The sequence below is a fragment of the Plecotus auritus genome, assembly GCF_963455305.1.
Source record: "Plecotus auritus genome assembly, chromosome: 13".
Taxonomy (NCBI): Eukaryota; Metazoa; Chordata; class Mammalia; order Chiroptera; family Vespertilionidae; genus Plecotus; species Plecotus auritus.
In genome coordinates, this window is record NC_137779.1 from 756,165 (window position 1) to 777,152 (window position 20,988).

The following is a 20,988-nucleotide window of genomic DNA, read 5'->3' on the forward strand; positions in this document are numbered from 1 at the left end:
GGCCTGATCGACACCCAGGGAGATTTTAAAGGAGCGCTGGCAGCCGCCTGCCTGTAACCCTACCCAGCTGGGAAGAGTAAGTCTGTGAGCAGAAGTTGAGCTGGAGCTGTGGGTGTTAGGCCTTTAAGAGTACTTCCAGAGATTGGGAAGTCACCCTGCTTCTTAGGAGCTCAGTATTCAGCCTTGTGAGTCATCGGTCAGGCGAACAAGGGGGGTTAATGACCGAAAACGCTCACGTGAAGAAAGGTTGGGGCCCTGTGACCACCTTTTAGTGGTCATATCATCAGTGGAGTTTGGAATGCTGGACAACCAGAAGTGCTCAGGTGGATAAGTCCTTGGGGTCCGGACACCAACAGGAAATGCTGACGTCATTGCCGGGAAAGGGGCACGTGGATAGCCAGAAGTGCTCAGGTGTTCTAAGTTCTTGGTACCCTGGGGCTGGCCGGAAGTTCTGACGTCATCGAGGGGGAGTGGCCACGAAAACAGCCCTAAATGCTCAGGTTTATAAGGGCTTGATGACCGGGGAGCAGCAGGAAGTGCTGACGTCATGGGAGGGATGGGGACACGTGGAGAGCCAGAAATACTCAGGTGGACAAGTGCTTGGGGCTCTCCGGCTGGCCAGAAGTGCTGACGTCATCAAGGGGAGGGGCCACGTAGAGAGCCAGGTGAATGCATTCCAGGGAGGGTCGCTAGAGGACACAAACAACCCAACTTCCATGGGTCAGTGCTCTGGAATTTTGGACATGGTACCTGTTCTCAGGGAATGGTGTTCCCCATTATTAAGCAAAAAACGGGGTCTTAGGGCTCAGGAAACTGTAAGTGAGCCTCGAGGGGCAGGCCTTTTCGCCCAGTAGTGAAAGGCTTTTCAGGTTCTCAACACTGCTTCTTCCCCGATTTCAAAACCTAAGGAAGGACTGTCAGAGTCCCAGGTCAGTCCAGTGTGAGGTGCCCACATGTTGGGGACAATGCGCGGTCTCTGGCCTGATCGACGCCCAGGGAGATTTTAAAGGAGCAATGGCAGCCGCCTGCCTGTAACCATACCCAGCTGGGAAGAGTAAGTCTCTGAGCAGATGTTGAGCTGGAGCTGTGGGTGTTAGGCCTTTAAGAGAACTTCCAGAGATTGGGAAGTCACCCCGCTTCTTAGGAGCTCAGTAGACAGCCTTGTGAGTCATCGGTCAGGCGAACAAGGGGGGTTAATGGCCGAAAACGCTCACGTGAAGAAAGGTTGGGGCCCTGTGACCAGCTTTTAGTGGTCATATCATCAGTGGAGTTTGGAACGCTGGACAGCCAGAAGGGCTCAGGTGGATAAGTCCTTGGGGTCCGGAGACCAGCAGAAAATGCTGTTGTGATTGACGGGAAAGGGGCACGTGGATAGCCAGAAGTGCTCAGGTGTTCCAAGTTCTTGGGACCCTGGGTCTGGCCGGAAGTGCTGACGTCATCGACGGGGAGTGGCCACGAAAACAGCACTAAATGCTCAGGTTTATAAGGGCTTGATGACCGGGGAGCAGCAGGAAGTGCTGACGTCATGGGAGGGATGGGGACACGTGGAGCGCCAGAAATACTCAGGTGGACAAGTTCTTGGGGCTGTCCGGCTGGCCAGAAATGCTGACGTCATCAAGGGGAGGGGCCACGTAGAGAGCCAGGTGAATGCATTCCAGGGAGGGTCGCTAGAGGTCACAAACAACCCAAGTTCCTTGGGTCAGTGCTCTGGAATTTTGGACATGGTACCTGTTCTCAGGGAACAGTGTTCCCCATTATTAAGCAAAAAACGGGGTCTTAGGACTCAGGAAACTGTAAGTGAGCCTGGAGGGGCAGGCCTTTACGCCCAGTAGTGAAAGGCTTTTCAGGGTCTCAACACTGCTTTTTCCCCGATTTCAAAACCTAAGGAAGGACTGTCAGAGTCCCAGGTCAGTCCAGTGTGAGGTGCCCGCATGTTGGGGACAATGCGGGGTCTCGGGCCTGATCGACACCCAGGGAGATTTTAAAGGAGCGCTGGCAGCCGCTTGTCTGTAACCCTACCCAGCTGGGAAGAGTAAGTCTGTGAGCAGAAGTTGAGCTGGAGCTGTGGGTGTTAGGCCTTTAAGAGAACTTCCAGAGATTGGGAAGTCACCCCGCTTCTTAGGAGCTCAGTAGACAGCCTTGTGAGTCATTGGTCAGGCGAACAAGGGGGGTTAATGGCCGAAAACGCTCACGTGAAGAAAGGTTGGGGCCCTGTGACCAGCTTAGTGGTCATATCATCAGTGAAGTTTGGAATGCTGGACAGCCAGAAGTGCTCAGGTGGATAAGTCCTTGGGGTCCGGAGTCCAGCAGGAAATGCTGACGTCATTGCCGGGAAAGGGGCACGTTGATAGCCAGAAGTGCTCAGGTGTTCCAAGTTCTTGGGGCCCTGGGTCTGGCCGGAAGTGCTGACGTCATCGAGGGGGAGTGGCCACGAAAAGAGCCCTAAATGCTCAGGTTTATAAGTGCTTGATGACGGGGGAGCAGCAGGAAGTGCTGACGTCATGGGAGGGATGGGGACACGTGGAGAGCCAGAAATACTCAGGTGGACAAGTTCTTGGGGCTCTCCGGCTGGCCAGAAGTGCTGACATCATCAAGGGGAGGGGCCACGTAGAGAGCCAGGTGAATGCATTCCAGGGAGGGTCGCTAGAGGTCACAAACAACCCAACTTCCTTGGGTCAGTGCTCTGGAATTTTGGACATGGTACCTGTTCTCAGGGAAGGGCGTTCCCCATTATTAAGCAAAAAACGGGAACTTAGGGCTCAGGAAACTGTAAGTGAGCCTGGAGGGGCAGGCCTTTACGCCCAGTAGTGAAAGGCTTTTCAGGGTCTCAACACTGCTTTTTCCCCGATTTCAAAACCTAAGGAAGGACTGTCAGAGTCCCAGATCAGTCCAGTGTGAGGTCCCCGCATATTGGGGACAATGGGGGGTCTCTGGCCTGATTGACGCCCAGGAAGATTTTAAAGGAGCGCTGGAAGCTGCATGCCTGTAACCCTACCCAGCTGGGAAGAGTAAGTCTGTGAGCAGAAGTTGAGCTGGAGCTGTGGGTGTTAGGCCTTTAAGAGAACTTCCAGAGATTGGGAAGTCACCCCGCTTCTTAGGAGCTCAGTAGACAGCCTTGTGAGTCATTGGTCAGGCGAACATGGAGGGTTAATGGCCGAAAACGCTCACGTGAAGAAAGGTTGGCGCCCTGTGACCAGCTTAGTGGTCATATCATCAGTGGAGTTTGGAATGCTGGACAGCCAGAAGGGCTCAGGTGGATAAGTCCTTGGGGTCCGGAGACCAGCAGGAAATGCTGACGTCATTGCCGGAAAGGGGCACGTGGATAGCCAGAAGTGCTCAGGTGTTCCAAGTTCTTGGGACCCTGGGTCTGGCCGGAAGTGCTGACGTCATCGAGGGGGAGTGGCCACGAAAAGAGCCCTAAATGCTCAGGTTTATAAGTGCTTGATGACGGGGTAGCAGCAGGAATTGCTGACGTCATGGGAGGGATGGGGACACGTCGAGAGCCAGAAATACGCAGGTGGACAAGTGTTTGGGGCTCTCCCACTGGCCAGAAGTGCTGACGTCATCAAGAGGAGGGGCCACGTAGAGAGCCAGGTGAATGCATTCCAGGGAATGTCGCTAGAGGTCACAAACAACCCAACTTCCTTGGGTCAGTGCTCTGGAATTTTGCACATGGTACCTGTTCTCAGGGAAGGGCGTTCCCCATTATTAAGCAAAAAACGGGAACTTAGGGCTCCGGAAACTGTAAGTGAGCCTCGAGGGTCAGGCCTTTTCGCCCAGTAGTGAAAGGCTTTTCAGGGTCTCAACACTGCTTTTTCCCAGATTTCAAAACCTAAGGAAGGACTGTCAGAGTCCCAGGTCAGTCCAGTGTGAGGTGCCCGCATGTTGGGGACAATGCGGGGTCTCGGGCCTGATCGACACCCAGGGAGATTTTAAAGGAGCGCTGGCAGCCGCTTGTCTGTAACCCTACCCAGCTGGGAAGAGTAAGTCTGTGAGCAGAAGTTGAGCTGGAGCTGTGGGTGTTAGGCCTTTAAGAGAACTTCCAGAGATTGGGAAGTCACCCCGCTTCTTAGGAGCTCAGTATACAGCCTTGTGAGTTTTCGGTCAGGCGAACAAGGGTTGTTAATGGCCGAAAACGCTCACGTGAAGAAAGGTTGGGGCCCTGTGACGAGCTTTTAGTGGTCATATCATCAGTGGAGTTTGGAATGCTGGACAGCCAGAAGGGCTCAGGTGGATAAGTCCTTGGGGTCCGGAGACCAGCAGGAAATGCTGACGTGATTGACGGAAAAGGGCCACGTGGATAGTCAGAAGTGCTCAGGTGTTCCAAGTTCTTGGGGCCCTAGGGCTGGCCGGAAGTGCTGACGTCATCGAGGGGGAATGGCCACGAAAACAGCCCTAAATGCTCAGGTTAATAAGGGCTTGATGACTGGGGATCAGCAGGAAGTGCTGACGTCATGGGAGGGATGGGGACACGTGGAGAGGCAGAAATACTCAGGTGGACAAGTGCTTGGGGCTCTCTGGCTGGCCAGAAGTGCTGACGTCATCAAGGGGAGGGGCCACGTAGAGAGCCAGGTGAAGGCATTCCAGGGAGGGTCGCTAGAGGTCACAAATAACCCAACTTCCATGGGTCAGTACTCTGGAATTTTGGACATGGTACCTGTTCTCAGGGAAGGGCGTTCCCCATTATTAAGATAAAAACCGGAACTTAGGGCTCAGGAAACTGTAAGTGAGCCTCGAGGGGCAGGCCTTTTCGCCCAGTAGTGAAAGGCTTTTTAGGGTCTCAACACTGCTTTTTCCCCGATTTCAAAACCTAAGGAAGGACTGTCAGAGTCCCAGGTCAGTCCAGTGTGAGGTGCCCGCATGTTGGGGACAATGCAAGGTCTCTGGCCTGATCGACACCCAGGGAGATTTTAAAGGAGCGCTGGCAGCCGCCTGCCTGTAACCCTACCCAGCTGGGAAGAGTAAGTCTGTGAGCAGAAGTTGAGCTGGAGCTGTGGGTGTTAGGCCTTTAAGAGTACTTCCAGAGATTGGGAAGTCACCCTGCTTCTTAGGAGCTCAGTATTCAGCCTTGTGAGTCATCGGTCAGGCGAACAAGGGGGGTTAATGACCGAAAACGCTCACGTGAAGAAAGGTTGGGGCCCTGTGACCACCTTTTAGTGGTCATATCATCAGTGGAGTTTGGAATGCTGGACAACCAGAAGTGCTCAGGTGGATAAGTCCTTGGGGTCCGGACACCAACAGGAAATGCTGACGTCATTGCCGGGAAAGGGGCACGTGGATAGCCAGAAGTGCTCAGGTGTTCTAAGTTCTTGGTACCCTGGGGCTGGCCGGAAGTTCTGAGGTCATCGAGGGGGAGTGGCCACGAAAACAGCCCTAAATGCTCAGGTTTATAAGGGCTTGATGACCGGGGAGCAGCAGGAAGTGCTGACGTCATGGGAGGGATGGGGACACGTGGAGAGCCAGAAATACTCAGGTGGACAAGTGCTTGGGGCTCTCCGTCTGGCCAGAAGTGCTGACGTCATCAAGGGGAGGGGCCACGTAGAGAGCCAGGTGAATGCATTCCAGGGAGGGTCGCTAGAGGACACAAACAACCCAACTTCCATGGGTCAGTGCTCTGGAATTTTGGACATGGTACCTGTTCTCAGGGAATGGTGTTCCCCATTATTAAGCAAAAAACGGGGTCTTAGGGCTCAGGAAACTGTAAGTGAGCCTCGAGGGGCAGGCCTTTTCGCCCAGTAGTGAAAGGCTTTTCAGGGTCTCAACACTGCTTCTTCCCCGATTTCAAAACCTAAGGAAGGACTGTCAGAGTCCCAGGTCAGTCCAGTGTGAGGTGCCCACATGTTGGGGACAATGCGCGGTCTCTGGCCTGATCGACGCCCAGGGAGATTTTAAAGGAGCAATGGCAGCCGCCTGCCTGTAACCATACCCAGCTGGGAAGAGTAAGTCTCTGAGCAGATGTTGAGCTGGAGCTGTGGGTGTTAGGCCTTTAAGAGAACTTCCAGAGATTGGGAAGTCACCCCGCTTCTTAGGAGCTCAGTAGACAGCCTTGTGAGTCATCGGTCAGGCGAACAAGGGGGGTTAATGGCCGAAAACGCTCACGTGAAGAAAGGTTGGGGCCCTGTGACCAGCTTTTAGTGGTCATATCATCAGTGGAGTTTGGAACGCTGGACAGCCAGAAGGGCTCAGGTGGATAAGTCCTTGGGGTCCGGAGACCAGCAGAAAATGCTGTTGTGATTGACGGGAAAGGGGCACGTGGATAGCCAGAAGTGCTCAGGTGTTCCAAGTTCTTGGGACCCTGGGTCTGGCCGGAAGTGCTGACGTCATCGACGGGGAGTGGCCACGAAAACAGCACTAAATGCTCAGGTTTATAAGGGCTTGATGACCGGGGAGCAGCAGGAAGTGCTGACGTCATGGGAGGGATGGGGACACGTGGAGCGCCAGAAATACTCAGGTGGACAAGTTCTTGGGGCTGTCCGGCTGGCCAGAAATGCTGACGTCATCAAGGGGAGGGGCCACGTAGAGAGCCAGGTGAATGCATTCCAGGGAGGGTCGCTAGAGGTCACAAACAACCCAACTTCCTTGGGTCAGTGCTCTGGAATTTTGGACATGGTACCTGTTCTCAGGGAACAGTGTTCCCCATTATTAAGCAAAAAACGGGGTCTTAGGACTCAGGAAACTGTAAGTGAGCCTGGAGGGGCAGGCCTTTACGCCCAGTAGTGAAAGGCTTTTCAGGGTCTCAACACTGCTTTTTCCCCGATTTCAAAACCTAAGGAAGGACTGTCAGAGTCCCAGGTCAGTCCAGTGTGAGGTGCCCGCATGTTGGGGACAATGCGGGGTCTCGGGCCTGATCGACACCCAGGGAGATTTTAAAGGAGCGCTGGCAGCCGCTTGTCTGTAACCCTACCCAGCTGGGAAGAGTAAGTCTGTGAGCAGAAGTTGAGCTGGAGCTGTGGGTGTTAGGCCTTTAAGAGAACTTCCAGAGATTGGGAAGTCACCCCGCTTCTTAGAAGCTCAGTACACAGCCTTGTGAGTTATCGGTCAGGCGAACAAGGGGGGTTAATGGCCGAAAACGCTCACGTGAAGAAAGGTTGAGGCCCTGTGCCGAGCTTTTAGTGGTCATATCATCAGTGGAGTTTGGAATGCTGGACAGCCAGAAGGGCTCAGGTGGATAAGTCCTTGGGGTCCGGAGACCAGCAGGAAATGCTGACGTGATTGACGGGAAAGGGGCTCGTGGATAGCCAGAAGTGCTCAGGTGTTCCAAGTTCTTGGGGCCCTGGGGCTGGCCGGAAGTGCTGACGTCATCGAGGGGGAATGGCCAGGAAAACAGCCCTAAATGCTCAGGTTTATAAGGGCTTGATGACTGGGGATCAGCAGGAAGTGCTGACGTCATGGGAGGGATGGGGACACGTGGAGAGGCAGAAATACTCAGGTGGACAAGTTCTTAGGGCTCTCCGTCTGGCCAGACGTGCTGACTTCATCAAGGGGAGGGGCCACGTAGAGAGCCAGGTGAATGCATTCCAGGGAGGGTCGCTAGAGGTCACAAACAACCCAAGTTCCATGGGTCAGTGCTCTGGAATTTTGGACAAGGTACCTGTTCTCAGGAAAGGGCGTTCCCCATTATTAAGCAAAAAACTGGGACTTAGGGCTCGGGAAACTGTCAGTGAGCCTGGAGGGGCAGGCCTTTTCGCCCAGTAGTGAAAGGCTTTTCAGGGTCTCAAAACTGCTTTTTCCCCGATTTCAAAACCTAAGGAAGGACTGTCATAGTCCCAGGTCAGTCCAGTGTGAGGTGCCATCATGTTGGGGACAATGCGGGGTCTCTGGCCTGATTGACGCCCAGGAATATTTTAAAGGAGCGCTGGCAGCCGCATGCCTGTAACCCTACCCAGCTGGGAAGAGTAAGTCTGTGAGCAGAAGTTGAGCTGGAGCTGTGGGTGTTAGGCCTTTAAGAGAACTTCCAGAGATTGGGAAGTCACCCCGCTTCTTAGGAGCTCAGTAGACAGCCTTGAGAGTCATTGGTCAGGCGAACAAGGGGGGTTAATGGCCGAAAACGCTCACGTGAAGAAAGGTTGGGGCCCTGTGACCAGCTTAGTGGTCATATCATCAGTGGAGTTTGGAATGCTGGACAGCCAGAAGTGCTCAGGTGGATAAGTCCTTGGGGTCCGGAGTCCAGCAGGAAATGCTGACGTCATTGCCGGGAAAGGGGCACGTTGATAGCCAGAAGTGCTCAGGTGTTCCAAGTTCTTGGGGCCCTGGGTCTGGCCGGAAGTGCTGACGTCATCGAGGGGGAGTGGCCACGAAAAGAGCCCTAAATGCTCAGGTTTATAAGTGCTTGATGACGGGGGAGCAGCAGGAAGTGCTGACGTCATGGGAGGGATGGGGACACGTGGAGAGCCAGAAATACTCAGGTGGACAAGTGCTTGGGGCTCTCCGGCTGGCCAGAAGTGCTGACGTCATCAAGGGAGGGGCCACTTAGAGAGCCAGGTGAAGGCATTCCAGGGAGGGTCGCTAGAGGTCACAAACAACCAACTTCCATGGGTCAGTACTCTGGAATTTTGGACATGGTACCTGTTCTCAGGGAAGGGCGTTCCCCATTATTAAGCAAAAAACTGGGACTTAGGGCTCGGGAAACTGTAAGTGAGCCTGGAGGGGCAGGTCTTTATGCCCAGTAGTGAAAGGCTTTTCAGGGTCTCAACACTGCTTTTTCCCCGATTTCAAAACCTAAGGAAGGACTGTCAGAGTCCCAGGTCAGTCCAGTGTGAGGTGCCCGCATGTTGGGGACAATGCAAGGTCTCTGGCCTGATCGACACCCAGGGAGATTTTAAAGGAGCGCTGGCAGCCGCCTGCCTGTAACCCTACCCAGCTGGGAAGAGTAAGTCTGTGAGCAGAAGTTGAGCTGGAGCTGTGGGTGTTAGGCCTTTAAGAGAACTTCCAGAGATTGGGAAGTTACCCTGCTTCTTAGGAGCTCAGTAGACAGCCTTGTGAGTCATCGGTCAGGAGAACAAGGGGGGTTAATGACTGAAAACGCTCACGTGAAGAAATTTTGGGGCACTGTGACCCGCTTTTAGTGGTCATATCATCAGTGGAGTTTGGAATGCTGGACAGCCAGAAGGGCTCAAGTGTTCCAAGTTCTGGGGCCCAGGGGCTGGCCGGAAGTGCTGACGTCATCGAGGGGGAGTGGCCACGAAAACAGCCCTAAATGCTCAGGTTTATAAGGGCTTGATGACCGGGGAGCAGCAGGAAGTGCTGACGTCATGGGAGGGATGGGGACACGTGGAGAGCCAGAAATACTCAGGTGGACAAGTGCTTGGTGCTCTCAGGCTGGCCAGAAGTGCTGACGTCATCAAGGGGAGGGGCCACGTAGAGAGCCAGGTTAATGCATTCCAGGGCGGGTCGCTAGAGGTCACAAACAACCCAAGTTCCATGGGTCAGTGCTCTGGAATTTTGGACATGGTACCTGTTCTCAGGGAAGGGCGTTCCCCATTATTAAGCAAAAAACGGGAACTTAGGGCTCAGGAAACTGTAAGTGAGCCTCGAGGGGCAGGCCTTTTCGCCCAGTAGTGAAAGGCTTTTCAGGGTCACAACACTGCTTTTTCCCCGATTTCAAAACCTAAGGAAGGACTGTCAGAGTCCCAGGTCAGTCCAATGTGAGGTGCCCGCATGTTGGGGACAATGCGGGGTCTGTGGCCTGATCGACGCCCAGTGAGATTTTAAAGGAGCGCTGGCAGCCACCTGCCTGTAACCCTACCCAGCTGGGAAGAGTAAGTCTGTGAGCTGAAGTTGAGGTGGAGCTGTGGGTGTTAGGCCTTTAAGAGAACTTCCAGAGATTGGGAAGTCACCCCGCTTCTTAGGAGCTCAGTAGACAGCCTTGTGAGTCATCGGTCAGGCGAAAAAGGGGGGTTAATGGCCTAAAACGCTCACGTGAAGAAAGGTTGGGGCCCTGTGACGAGCTTTTAGTGGTCATATCATCAGTGGAGTTTGGAATGCTGGACAGCCAGAAGGGCTCAGGTGGATAAGTCCTTGGGGTCCAGAGACCAGCAGGAAATGCTGACGTGATTGACGGGAAAGGGGCACGTGGATAGCCAGAAGTGCTCAGGTGTTCCAAGTTCTTGGGGCCCTGGGGCTGGCCGGAAGTGTTGACATCATCGAGGGGGAGTGGCCACGAAAACAGCCCTAAATGCTCAGGTTTATAAGGGCTTGAGACCGGGGAGCAGCAGGAAGTGCTGACGTCATGGGAGGGATGGGGACACGTGGAGAGCCAGAAATACTCCGGTGGACAAGTGCTTGGGGCTCTCCAGATGGCCAGAAGTGCTGACGTCATCAAGGGGATGGGCCACGTAGAGAGCCAGGTGAATGCATTCCAGGGAGGGTCGCTAGAGGTCACAAACAACCCAACTTCCATGGGTCAGTGCTCTGGAATTTTGGACATGGTACCTCTTCTCAGGGAAGGGCGTTCCCCATTATTAAGCAAAAAACTGGGACTTAGGGCTCGGGTAACTGTAAGTGAGCCTGGAGGGGCAGGCCTTTACGCCCAGTAGTGAAAGGCTTTTCAGGGTCTCAACACTGCTTTTTCCCCGATTTCAAAACCTAAGGAAGGACTGTCAGAGTCCCAGGTCAGTCCAGTGTGAGGTGCCCACATGTTGGGGACAATGCGCGGTCTCTGGCCTGATCGACGCCCAGGGAGATTTTAAAGGAGCGCTGGCAGCCGCCTGCCTGTAACCCTACCCAGCTGGGAAGAGTAAGTCTGTGAGCAGAAGTTGAGCTGGAGCTGTGGGTGTTAGGCCTTTAAGAGAACTTCCAGAGATTGGGAAGTCACCCCGCTTCTTAGGAGCTCAGTAGACAGCCTTGTGAGTCATTGGTCAGGCGAACAAGGGGGGTTAATGACCGAAAACGCTCACGTGAAGAAAGGTTGGGGCACTGTGACCAGCTTTTAGTGGTCATATCATCAGTGGAGTTTGGAATGCTGGACAGCCAGAAGGGCTCAGGTGGATAAGTCCTTGGGGTCCGGAGACCAACAGGAAATGCTGACGTGATTGACGGGAAAGGGGCATGTGGATAGCCAGAAGTGCTCAGGTGGTCTAAGTTCTTGGGACCCTGGGTCTGCCGGAAGTGCTGATGTCATCGAGGGGGAGTGGCCACGAAAACAGCCCTAAATGCTCAGGTTTATAAGGGCTTGATGACCGGGGAGCAGCAGGAAGTGCTGTCGTCATGGGAGGGATGGGGACACGTGGAGAGCCAGAAATACTCAGGTGGACAAGTGCTTGGGGCTCTCCGGCTGGCCAGAAGTGCTGACGTCATCAAGGGGTGGGGCCACGTAGAGAGCCAGGTGAATGCATTCCAGGGAGGGTCGCTAGAGGTCACAAACAACCCAACTTCCATGGGTCAGTGCTCTGGAATTTTGGACATGGTACCTGTTCTCAGGGAAGGGCGTTCCCCATTATTAAGCAAAAAACGGGTTCTTAGGGCTCAGGAAACTGTAAGTGAGCCTCTAGGGGCAGGCCTTTTCGCCAAGTAGTGAAAGGATTTTCAGGGTCTCAACACTGCTTTTTCCCCGATTTCAAAACCTAAGGAAGGACTGTCAGAGTCCCAGGTCAGTCCAATGTGAGGTGCCCGCATGTTGGGGACAATGCGGGGTCTGTGGCCTGATCGACGCCCAGTGAGATTTTAAAGGAGGGCTGGCAGCCACCTGCCTGTAACCCTACCCAGCTGGGAAGAGTAAGTCTGTGAGCTGAAGTTGAGGTGGAGCTGTGGGTGTTAGGCCTTTAAGAGAACTTCCAGAGATTGGGAAGTCACCCCGATTCTTAGGAGCTCAGTAGACAGCCTTGTGAGTCATCGATAGGCGAACAAGGGGGGTTAATGGCCGAAAACGCTCACGTGAAGAAAGGATGGGGCCCTGTGACGAGCTTTTAGTGGTCATATCATCAGTGGAGTTTGGAATGCTGGACAGCCAGAAGGGCTCAGGTGGATAAGTCCTTGGGGTACGGAGATCAGCAGGAAATGCTGACGTGATTGACGGAAAAGGGGCACGTGGATAGCCAGAAGTGCTCAGGTGTTCCAAGTTCTTGGGGCCCTGGGGCTGGCCGGAAGTGCTGACGTCATCGAGGGGGAGTGGCCATGAAAACAGCCCTAAATGCTCAGGTTTATAAGGGCTTGATGACCGGGGAGCAACAGGAAGTGCTGACGTCATGGGAGGGATGGGGACACGTGGAGAGCCAGAAATACTCAGGTGGACAAGTGCTTGGGGCTCTCCGGCTGGCCAGAAGTGCTGACGTCATCAAGGGGATGGGCCACGTAGAGAGCCAGGTGAATGCATTCCAGGGAGGGTCGCTAGAGGTCACAAACAACCCAACTTCCATGGGTCAGTGCTCTGGAATTTTGGACATGGTACCTGTTCTCAGGGAAGGGCGTTCCCCATTATTAAGCAAAAAACTGGGACTTAGGGCTCGGGAAACTGTAAGTGAGCCTGGAGGGGCAGACCTATACGCCCAGTAGTGAAAGGCTTTTCAGGGTCTCAACACTGCTTTTTCCCCGATTTCAAAACCTAAGGAAGGACTGTCAGAGTCCCAGGTCAGTCCAGTGTGAGGTGCCCACATGTTGGGGACAATGCGCGGTCTCTGGCCTGATCGACGCCCAGGGAGTTTTTAAAGGAGCGCTGGCAGCCTCCTGCCTGTAACCCTACCCAACTGGGAAGAGTAAGTCTGTGAGCTGAAGTTGAGGTGGAGCTGTGGGTGTTAGGCCTTTAAGAGAACTTCCAGAGATTGGGAAGTCACCCCGATTCTTAGGAGCTCAGTAGACAGCCTTGTGAGTCATCGGTCAGGCGAACAAGGGGGGTTAATGGCCGAAAACGCTCACGTGAAGAAAGGTTGGGGCACTGTGACCAGCTTTTAGTGGTCATATCATCAGTGGAGTTTGGAATGCTGGACAGCTAGAAGGGCTCAGGTGGATAAGTCCTTGGGGTCCGGAGACCAGCAGGAAATGCTGACGTGATTGACGGGAAAGGGGCACGTGGATAGCCAGAAGTGCTCAGGTGTTCCAAGTTCTTGGGGCCCTGTGGCTGGCCGGAAGTGCTGACGTCATCGAGGGGGAGTGGCCACGAAAACAGCCCTAAATGCTCAGGTTTATAAGGGCTTGATGACCGGGGAGCAGCAGGAAGTGCTGACGTCATGGGAGGGATGGGGACACGTGGAGAGCCAGAAATACTCAGGTGGACAAGTGCTTGGGGCTCTCCGTCTGGCCAGAAGTGCTGACGTCATCAAGGGGAGGGGCCACGTAGAGAGCCAGGTGAATGTATTCCAGGGCGGGTCACTAGAGGTCACAAACAACCCAAGTTCCATGGGTCAGTGCTCTGGAATTTTGGACATGGTACCTGTTCTCAGGGAAGGGCGTTCCCCATTATTAAGCAAAAAACTGGGACTTAGGGCTCGGGAAACTGTAAGTGAGCCTGGAGGGGCAGGCCTTTATGCCCAGTAGTGAAAGGCTTTTCAGGGTCTCAACACTGCTTTTTCCCCGATTTCAAAACCTAAGGAAGGACTGTCAGAGTCCCAGGTCAGTCCAGTGTGAGGTTCCCACATGTTGGGGACAATGCGCGGTCTCTGGCCTGAGCGACGCCCAGGGAGATTTTAAAGGAGCGCTGGCAGCCGCCTGCCTGTAACCCTACCCAGCTGGGAAGAGTAAGTCTGTGAGCAGAAGTTGAGCTGGAGCTGTGGGTGTTAGGCCTTTAAGAGAACTTCCAGAGATTGGGAAGTCACCCCGCTTCTTAGGAGCTCAGTAGACAGCCTTGTGAGTCATTGGTCAGGCGAACAAAGGGGGTTAATGACAGAAAACGCTCACGTGAAGAAAGGTTGGGGCACTGTGACCAGCTTTTAGTGGTCATATCATCAGTGGAGTTTGGAATGCTGGACAGCCAGAAGGGCTCAGGTGGATAAGTCCTTGGGGTCCGGAGACCAACAGGAAATGCTGACGTGATTGACGGGAAAGGGGCATGTGGATAGCCAGAAGTGCTCAGGTGGTCTAAGTTCTTGGGACCCTGGGTCTGCCGGAAGTGCTGATGTCATCGAGGGGGAGTGGCCACGAAAACAGCCCTAAATGCTCAGGTTTATAAGGGCTTGATGACCGGGGAGCAGCAGGAAGTGCTGACGTCATGGGAGGGATGGGGACACGTGGAGAGCCAGAAATACTCAGGTGGACAAGTGCTTGGGGCTCTCCGGCTGGCCAGAAGTGCTGACGTCATCAAGGGGAGGGGCCACGTAGAGAGCCAGGTGAAGGCATTCCAGGGCGGGTCACTAGAGGTCACAAACAACCCAAGTTCCATGGGTCAGTGCTCTGGAATTTTGGACATGGTACCTGTTCTCAGGGAAGGGCGTTCCTCATTATTAAGCAAAAAACGGGACTTAGGGCTCAGGAAACTGTAAGTGAGCCTCGAGGGGCAGGCCTTTTCGCCCAGTAGTGAAAGGCTTTTCAGGGTCACAACACTGCTTTTTCCCCGATTTCAAAACCTAAGGAAGGACTGTCAGAGTCCCAGGTCAGTCCAATGTGAGTTGCCCACATGTTGGGGACAATGAGGGGTCTGTGGCCTCATCGACGCCCAGTGAGATATTAAAGGAGCGCTGGCAGCCGCCTGCCTGTAACCCTACCCAGCTGGGAAGAGTAAGTCTCTGAGCAGAAGTTGAGGTGGAGCTGTGGGTGTTAGGCCTTTAAGAGAACTTCCAGAGATTGGGAAGTCACCCCGCTTCTTAGGAGCTCAGTAGACAGCCTTGTGAGTCATCGGTCAGGCGAACAAGGGGGGTTAATGGCCGAAAACGCTCATGTGAAAAAGGTTGGGGCCCTGTGACCAGCTTTTAGTGGTCATATCTTCAGTGGAGTTTGGAATGCTGGACAGCCAAAAGGGCTCAGGTGGATAAGTCCTTGGGGTCCAGAGACCAGCAGGAAATGCTGACGTGATTGACGGGAAAGGGGCACGTGGATAGCCAGAAGTGCTCAGGTGTTCCAAGTTCTTGGGGCCCTGGGGCTGGCCGGAAGTGCTGACGTCATCGAGGGGGAGTGGCCACGAAAACAGCCCTAAATGCTCAGGTTTATAAGGGCTTGATGACCGGGGAGCAGCAGGAAGTGCTGACGTCATGGGAGGGATGGGGACACGTGGAGAGCCAGAAATTCTCAGGTGGGCAAGTGCTTGGGGCTCTCCGGCTGGCCAGAAGTGCTGAAGTCATCAAGGGGACGGGCCACGTAGAGAGCCAGGTGAATGCATTCCAGGGAGGGTCGCTAGAGGTCACAAACAACCCAACTTCCATGGGTCAGTGCTCTGGAATTTTGGACATGGTACCTGTTCTCAGGGAAGGGCGTTCCCCATTATTAAGCAAAAAACTGGGACTTAGGGCTCAGGAAACTGTAAGTGAGCCTGGAGGGGCAGGCCTTTACGCACAGTAGTGAAAGGCTTTTCAGGGTCTCAACACTGCTTTTTCTCCGATTTCAAAACCTAAGGAAGGACTGTCAGAGTCCCAGGTCAGTCCAGTGTGAGGTGCCCACATGTTGGGGACAATGCGCGGTCTCTGGCCTGATCGACGCCCAGGGAGATTTTTTTTTTTTTTTTTTTTTTTTGTGTACACATTTAGTTTTATTGTAACAAAGCAACTTGTACACTTTTAATGTTTAAAACTGAGCATCATCTTTTCTTTCCAGTGAAACAAAAAGAAAATTTAAAAATAAACAGGAACAAAATTACAATAGAGAAATGTCAATTCCAAATAAGATCCTACAGGTTCTGCTGATTCTCCCATTGAGTGGCAGGGCTCAAGTCATCATTAGGAGAGAATTTTATTTTAAAAGTGTCATCTTAGACTGCAAGGATGTCCGTTAAACATCACAATTAAACATGCCAAAGGAGAAGCCATGTTGTCAAAATGCCCACTTAACCCACCCAAACATCTCAAACCCACCCTTTGCTCACCTTCTATAACCCCCCCTTTTTTTTAAAGTTTTTTTTTTCTTTTTTTAAACAAGAGAAAGTAGACAGATACATGTTGGTAAATGCTAACTGTCCATATTCACATAGAGACACAGTGTAATCTCTGAGCCCAATATACAGAGAAAGGAGGAAAAAAGCTGGAATTCTATGCACTACTACACAGGGGCCTAGCAACCTCCAGCTCCCAGCAGAGCAAGGGAGCAGGTGGTTTTTCTTTTTTCCCACAGAGCACGGTGGTGTTGATTCCATTAAGTTTTTCTTGAGACAGGAAGGGATAAAAATTAATTTGGAACAGAAAGGGGCAAAGATTCTTTTCCCACTGTATTCTGCTCAAGGTACATCCCCCCCCAAAGAAGGTGAGAACCATGGTGTAAAGGAGAGAAAAAGAGACCTCAAAAACAGGGCGACTGAGCACAAGAGGGGGGGAAAAAAAGACTGCAACTTGCTCCCAGGGACTGGAGAAAATTAAAAAAGGTTGGAATCCATCAGTGTTCATTAGTCATCTTCTCCTTCATCTTCCTCTCCTTCTTCCCCCTCATCATCATCTTCATCTTCTTCACCTTCATCCTCATCCCCTTCTTCATCAATATCTTCCAACCCTTCCTCTTCTTCATCATCATCATCATCTTCTTCTCCTTCCCCTTCTTCATCATCCATGTCAGGAACCAAGTAGTACTGTAAAGGATTTGGCCAAATGTCATCTTTGATGACTTCTCCTAACTCATCTGCACCTGCATCAGAATGGTCAGTAAACCAGGTAAAGAAGCTTTCTGGTTCCTCATGCTGTCTCTTCCTGCTGGCTTTATTCTGTGTTTGACTTGAACGTTTCGTCAAATCCTTTCCAGATTTCCATTTGATTTCAGTGGACTTTGAAGATGGATCACCACTCTCATTCAGATGAAACTCTTTGGAGAGAACTTTATTTTCGAAGTAAGGATTTTCATCAAAATAAAAATCTATTCTGTAACCTGATTTAATATCTTCAAATTCTGTCACTTCAACTCTTGTCAAATAATGCAGCGCCTCTTCATCCTCTTCCCCAAGCAGTGCAGACACTTGTGGATGGTTGACAAATGTTGTTACCCAAAAATTTGGGATTTTGGCGATCAATTCTGACCTCTTCTGAAAAAATGGTTGGCGGAGTTTGTTGTATTGCTGTTCTACTTTCAAAATCTCCTCACTGGCTTGTTCATTAAGTCTGTCTATTTCATTTTGTACTTCATCAATATGTTCAATCGCTTCTTGCTGTTCTTTTTCTCCCTTCGGCACGTCCGGAGGGGTCGGCTTCTTCTCCGGCTTGGGGGCTGCAGCCAGTTTCGGTTTCTTCGTCTGAGGTGGGAGCGAGGACGGGCGTTTGGGGGCCATGCTGCGTGTGAGGCAAGTCGGAGGATCTCCCAGGGAGATTTTAAAGGAGCGCTGGCAGCCGCCTGCCTGTAACCCTACCCAGCTGGGAAGAGTAAGTCTGTGAGCAGAAGTTGAGCTGGAGCTGTGGGTGTTAGGCCTTTAAGAGAACTTCCAGAGATTGGGAAGTCACCCCGCTTCTTAGGAGCTCAGTAGACAGCCTTGTGAGTCATTGGTCAGGCGAACAAGGGGGGTTAATGGCCGAAAACGCTCACGTGAAGAAAGGTTGGGGCACTGTGACCAGCTTTTAGTGGTCATATCATCAGTGGAGTTTGGAATGCTGGACAGCCAGAAGGGCTCAGGTGGATAAGTCCTTGGTGTCCGGAGACCAACAGGAAATGCTGACGTGATTGACGGGAAAGGGGCATGTGGATAGCCAGAAGTGCTCAGGTGGTCTAAGTTCTTGGGACCCTGGGTCTGCCGGAAGTGCTGATGTCATCGAGGGGGAGTGGCCACGAAAACAGCCCTAAATGCTCAGGTTTATAAGGGCTTGAGACCGGGGAGCAGCAGGAAGTGCTGACGTCATGGGAGGGATGGGGACACGTGGAGAGCCAGAAATACTCAGGTGGACAAGTGCTTGGGGCTCTCCGGCTGGCCAGAAGTGCTGACGTCATCAAGGGGAGGGGCCACGTAGAGAGCCAGGTGAATGCATTCCAGGGAGGGTCCCTAGAGGACACAAACAACCCAACTTCCATGGGTCAGTGCTCTGGAATTTTGGACATGGTACCTGTTCTCAGGGAAGGGCGTTTTCCATTATTAAGCAAAAAACGGGTTCTTAGGGCTCAGGAAACTGTAAGTGAGCCTCTAGGGGCAGGCCTTTTCGCCTAGTAGTGAAAGGCTTTTCAGGGTCTCAACACTGCTTTTTCCCCGATTTCAAAACCTAAGGAAGGACTGTCAGAGTCCCAGGTCAGTCCAATGTGAGGTGCCCGCATGTTGGGGACAATGCGGGGTCTGTGGCCTGATCGACGCCCAGTGAGATTTTAAAGGAGCGCTGGCAGCCACCTGCCTGTAACCCTACCCAGCTGGGAAGAGTAAGTCTGTGAGCTGAAGTTGAGGTGGAGCTGTGGGTGTTAGGCCTTTAAGAGAACTTCCAGAGATTGGGAAGTCACCCCGCTTCTTAGGAGCTCAGTAGACAGCCTTGTGAGTCATTGGTCAGGCGAACAAGGGGGGTTAATGGCCGAAAACACTCACGTGAAGAAAGTTTGGGGCCCTGTGACCAGCTTTTTGTGGTCATATCATCAGTGGAGTTTGGAATGCTGGACAGCCAGAAGTGCTCAGGTGGATAAGTCCTTGGGGTCCGGAGACCAGCCGGAAATGCTGACGTCATTGACGGGAAAGGGGCTCATGGATAGCCAGAAGTGCTCAGGTGTTCCAAGTTCTGGGGCCCTGGGGCTGGCCGGAAGTGCTGACGTCATCGAGGGGGAGTGGCCACGAAAACAGCCCTAAATGCTCAGGTTTATAAGGGCTGATGACCGGGGTGCAGCAGGAAGTGCTGACGTCATGGGAGGGATGGGGACACGTGGAGAGCCAGAAATACTCAGGTGGACAAATACTTGGCGCTCTCTGGCTGGCCAGAAGTGCTGATGTCATCAAGGAGAGCGGCCACGTAGAGAGCCAGGTGAATGCATTCCAGGGAGGGTCGCTAGAGGTCACAAACAACCCAACTTCCTTGGGTCAGTGCTCTGGAATTTTGGACATGGTACCTGTTCTCAGGGAAGGGCGTTCCCCATTATTAAGCAAAAAACTGGGACTTAGGGCTCGGGAAAATGTAAGTGAGCCTGGAGGGGCAGGCCTTTACGCACAGTAGTGAAAGGCTTTTCAGGGTCTCAACACTGCTTTTTCTCCGATTTCAAAACCTAAGGAAGGACTGTCAGAGTCCCAGGTCAGTCCAGTGTGAGGTGCCCACATGTTGGGGACAATGCGCGGTCTCTGGCCTGATCGACGCCCAGGGAGATTTTAAAGGAGCGCTGGCAGCCGCCTGCCTGTAACCCTACCCAGCTGGGAAGAGTAAGTCTGTGAGCAGAAGTTGAGCTGGAGCTGTGGGTGTTAGGCCTTTAAGAGAACTTCCAGAGATTGGGAAGTCACCCCGCTTCTTAGGAGCTCAGTAGACAGCCTTGTGAGTCATTGGTCAGGCGAACAAGGGGGGTTAATGGCCGAAAACGCTCACGTGAAGAAAGGTTGGGGCACTGTGACCAGCTTTTAGTGGTCATATCATCAGTGGAGTTTGGAATGCTGGACAGCCAGAAGGGCTCAGGTGGATAAGTCCTTGGTGTCCGGAGACCAACAGGAAATGCTGACGTGATTGACGGGAAAGGGGCATGTGGATAGCCAGAAGTGCTCAGGTGGTCTAAGTTCTTGGGACCCTGGGTCTGCCGGAAGTGCTGATGTCATCGAGGGGGAGTGGCCACGAAAACAGCCCTAAATGCTCAGGTTTATAAGGGCTTGAGACCGGGGAGCAGCAGGAAGTGCTGACGTCATGGGAGGGATGGGGACACGTGGAGAGCCAGAAATACTCAGGTGGACAAGTGCTTGGGGCTCTCCGGCTGGCCAGAAGTGCTGACGTCATCAAGGGGAGGGGCCACGTAGAGAGCCAGGTGAATGCATTCCAGGGAGGGTCGCTAGAGGACACAAACAACCCAACTTCCATGGGTCAGTGCTCTGGAATTTTGGACATGGTACCTGTTCTCAGGGAAGGGCGTTTTCCATTATTAAGCAAAAAACGGGTTCTTAGGGCTCAGGAAACTGTAAGTGAGCCTCTAGGGGCAGGCCTTTTCGCCTAGTAGTGAAAGGCTTTTCAGGGACTCAACACTGCTTTTTCCCCGATTTCAAAACCTAAGGAAGGACTGTCAGAGTCCCAGGTCAGTCCAATGTGAGGTGCCCGCATGTTGGGGACAATGCGGGGTCTGTGGCCTGATCGACGCCCAGTGAGATTTTAAAGGAGCGCTGGCAGCCACCTGCCTGTAACCCTACCCAGCTGGGAAGAGTAAGTCTGTGAGCTGAAGTTGAGGTGGAGCTGTGGGTGTTAGGCCTTTAAGAGAACTTCCAGAGATTGGGAAGTCACCCCGATTCTTAGGAGCTCAGTAGACAGCCTTGTGAGTCATCGGTCAGGCGAACAAGGTTGGTTAATGGCCGAAAACGCTCACGTGAAAAAAGGTTGGGGCCCTGTGACGAGCTTTTAGTGGTCATATCATCAGTGGAGTTTGGAATGCTGGACAGCCAGAAGGGCTCAGGTGGATAAGTCCTTGGGGTCCGGAGACCAGCAGGAAATGCTGACGTGATTGACGGAAAAGGGGCACGTGGATAGCCAGAAGTGCTCAGGTGTTCCAAGTTCTTGGGGCCCTGTGGCTGGCCGGAAGTGCTGACGTCATCGAGGGGGAGTGGCCACGAAAACAGCCCTAAATGCTCAGGTTTATAAGGGCTTGATGACCGGGGAGCAGCAGGAAGTGCTGACGTCATGGGAGGGATGGGGACACGTGGAGAGCCAGAAATACTCAGGTGGACAAGTGCTTGGGGCTCTCCGGCTGGCCAGAAGTGCTGACGTCATCAAGGGGAGGGGCCACGTAGAGAGCCAGGTGAATGCATTCCAGGGAGGGTCGCTAGAGGTCACAAACAACCCAACTTCCATGGGT

At 53.0% G+C, this 20,988-nt stretch overlaps 1 protein-coding gene across 1 annotated transcript; it reads right to left on the reverse strand.

Annotated features, from left to right (window-relative positions):
- Positions 1-16,397: 16,397 nt before the first annotated feature.
- LOC308238153 (protein SET-like) lies at positions 16,398-17,323 on the reverse strand (the record flags this gene model as incomplete). Its single annotated transcript, XM_080649818.1, has 1 exon — positions 16,398-17,323. The coding sequence occupies one exon, from the start codon at positions 17,321-17,323 to the stop codon at positions 16,454-16,456; it is 870 nt and encodes a 289-aa protein (XP_080505944.1). The 3' UTR covers positions 16,398-16,453.
- Between the last annotated feature and the right edge of the window lie 3,665 nt (positions 17,324-20,988).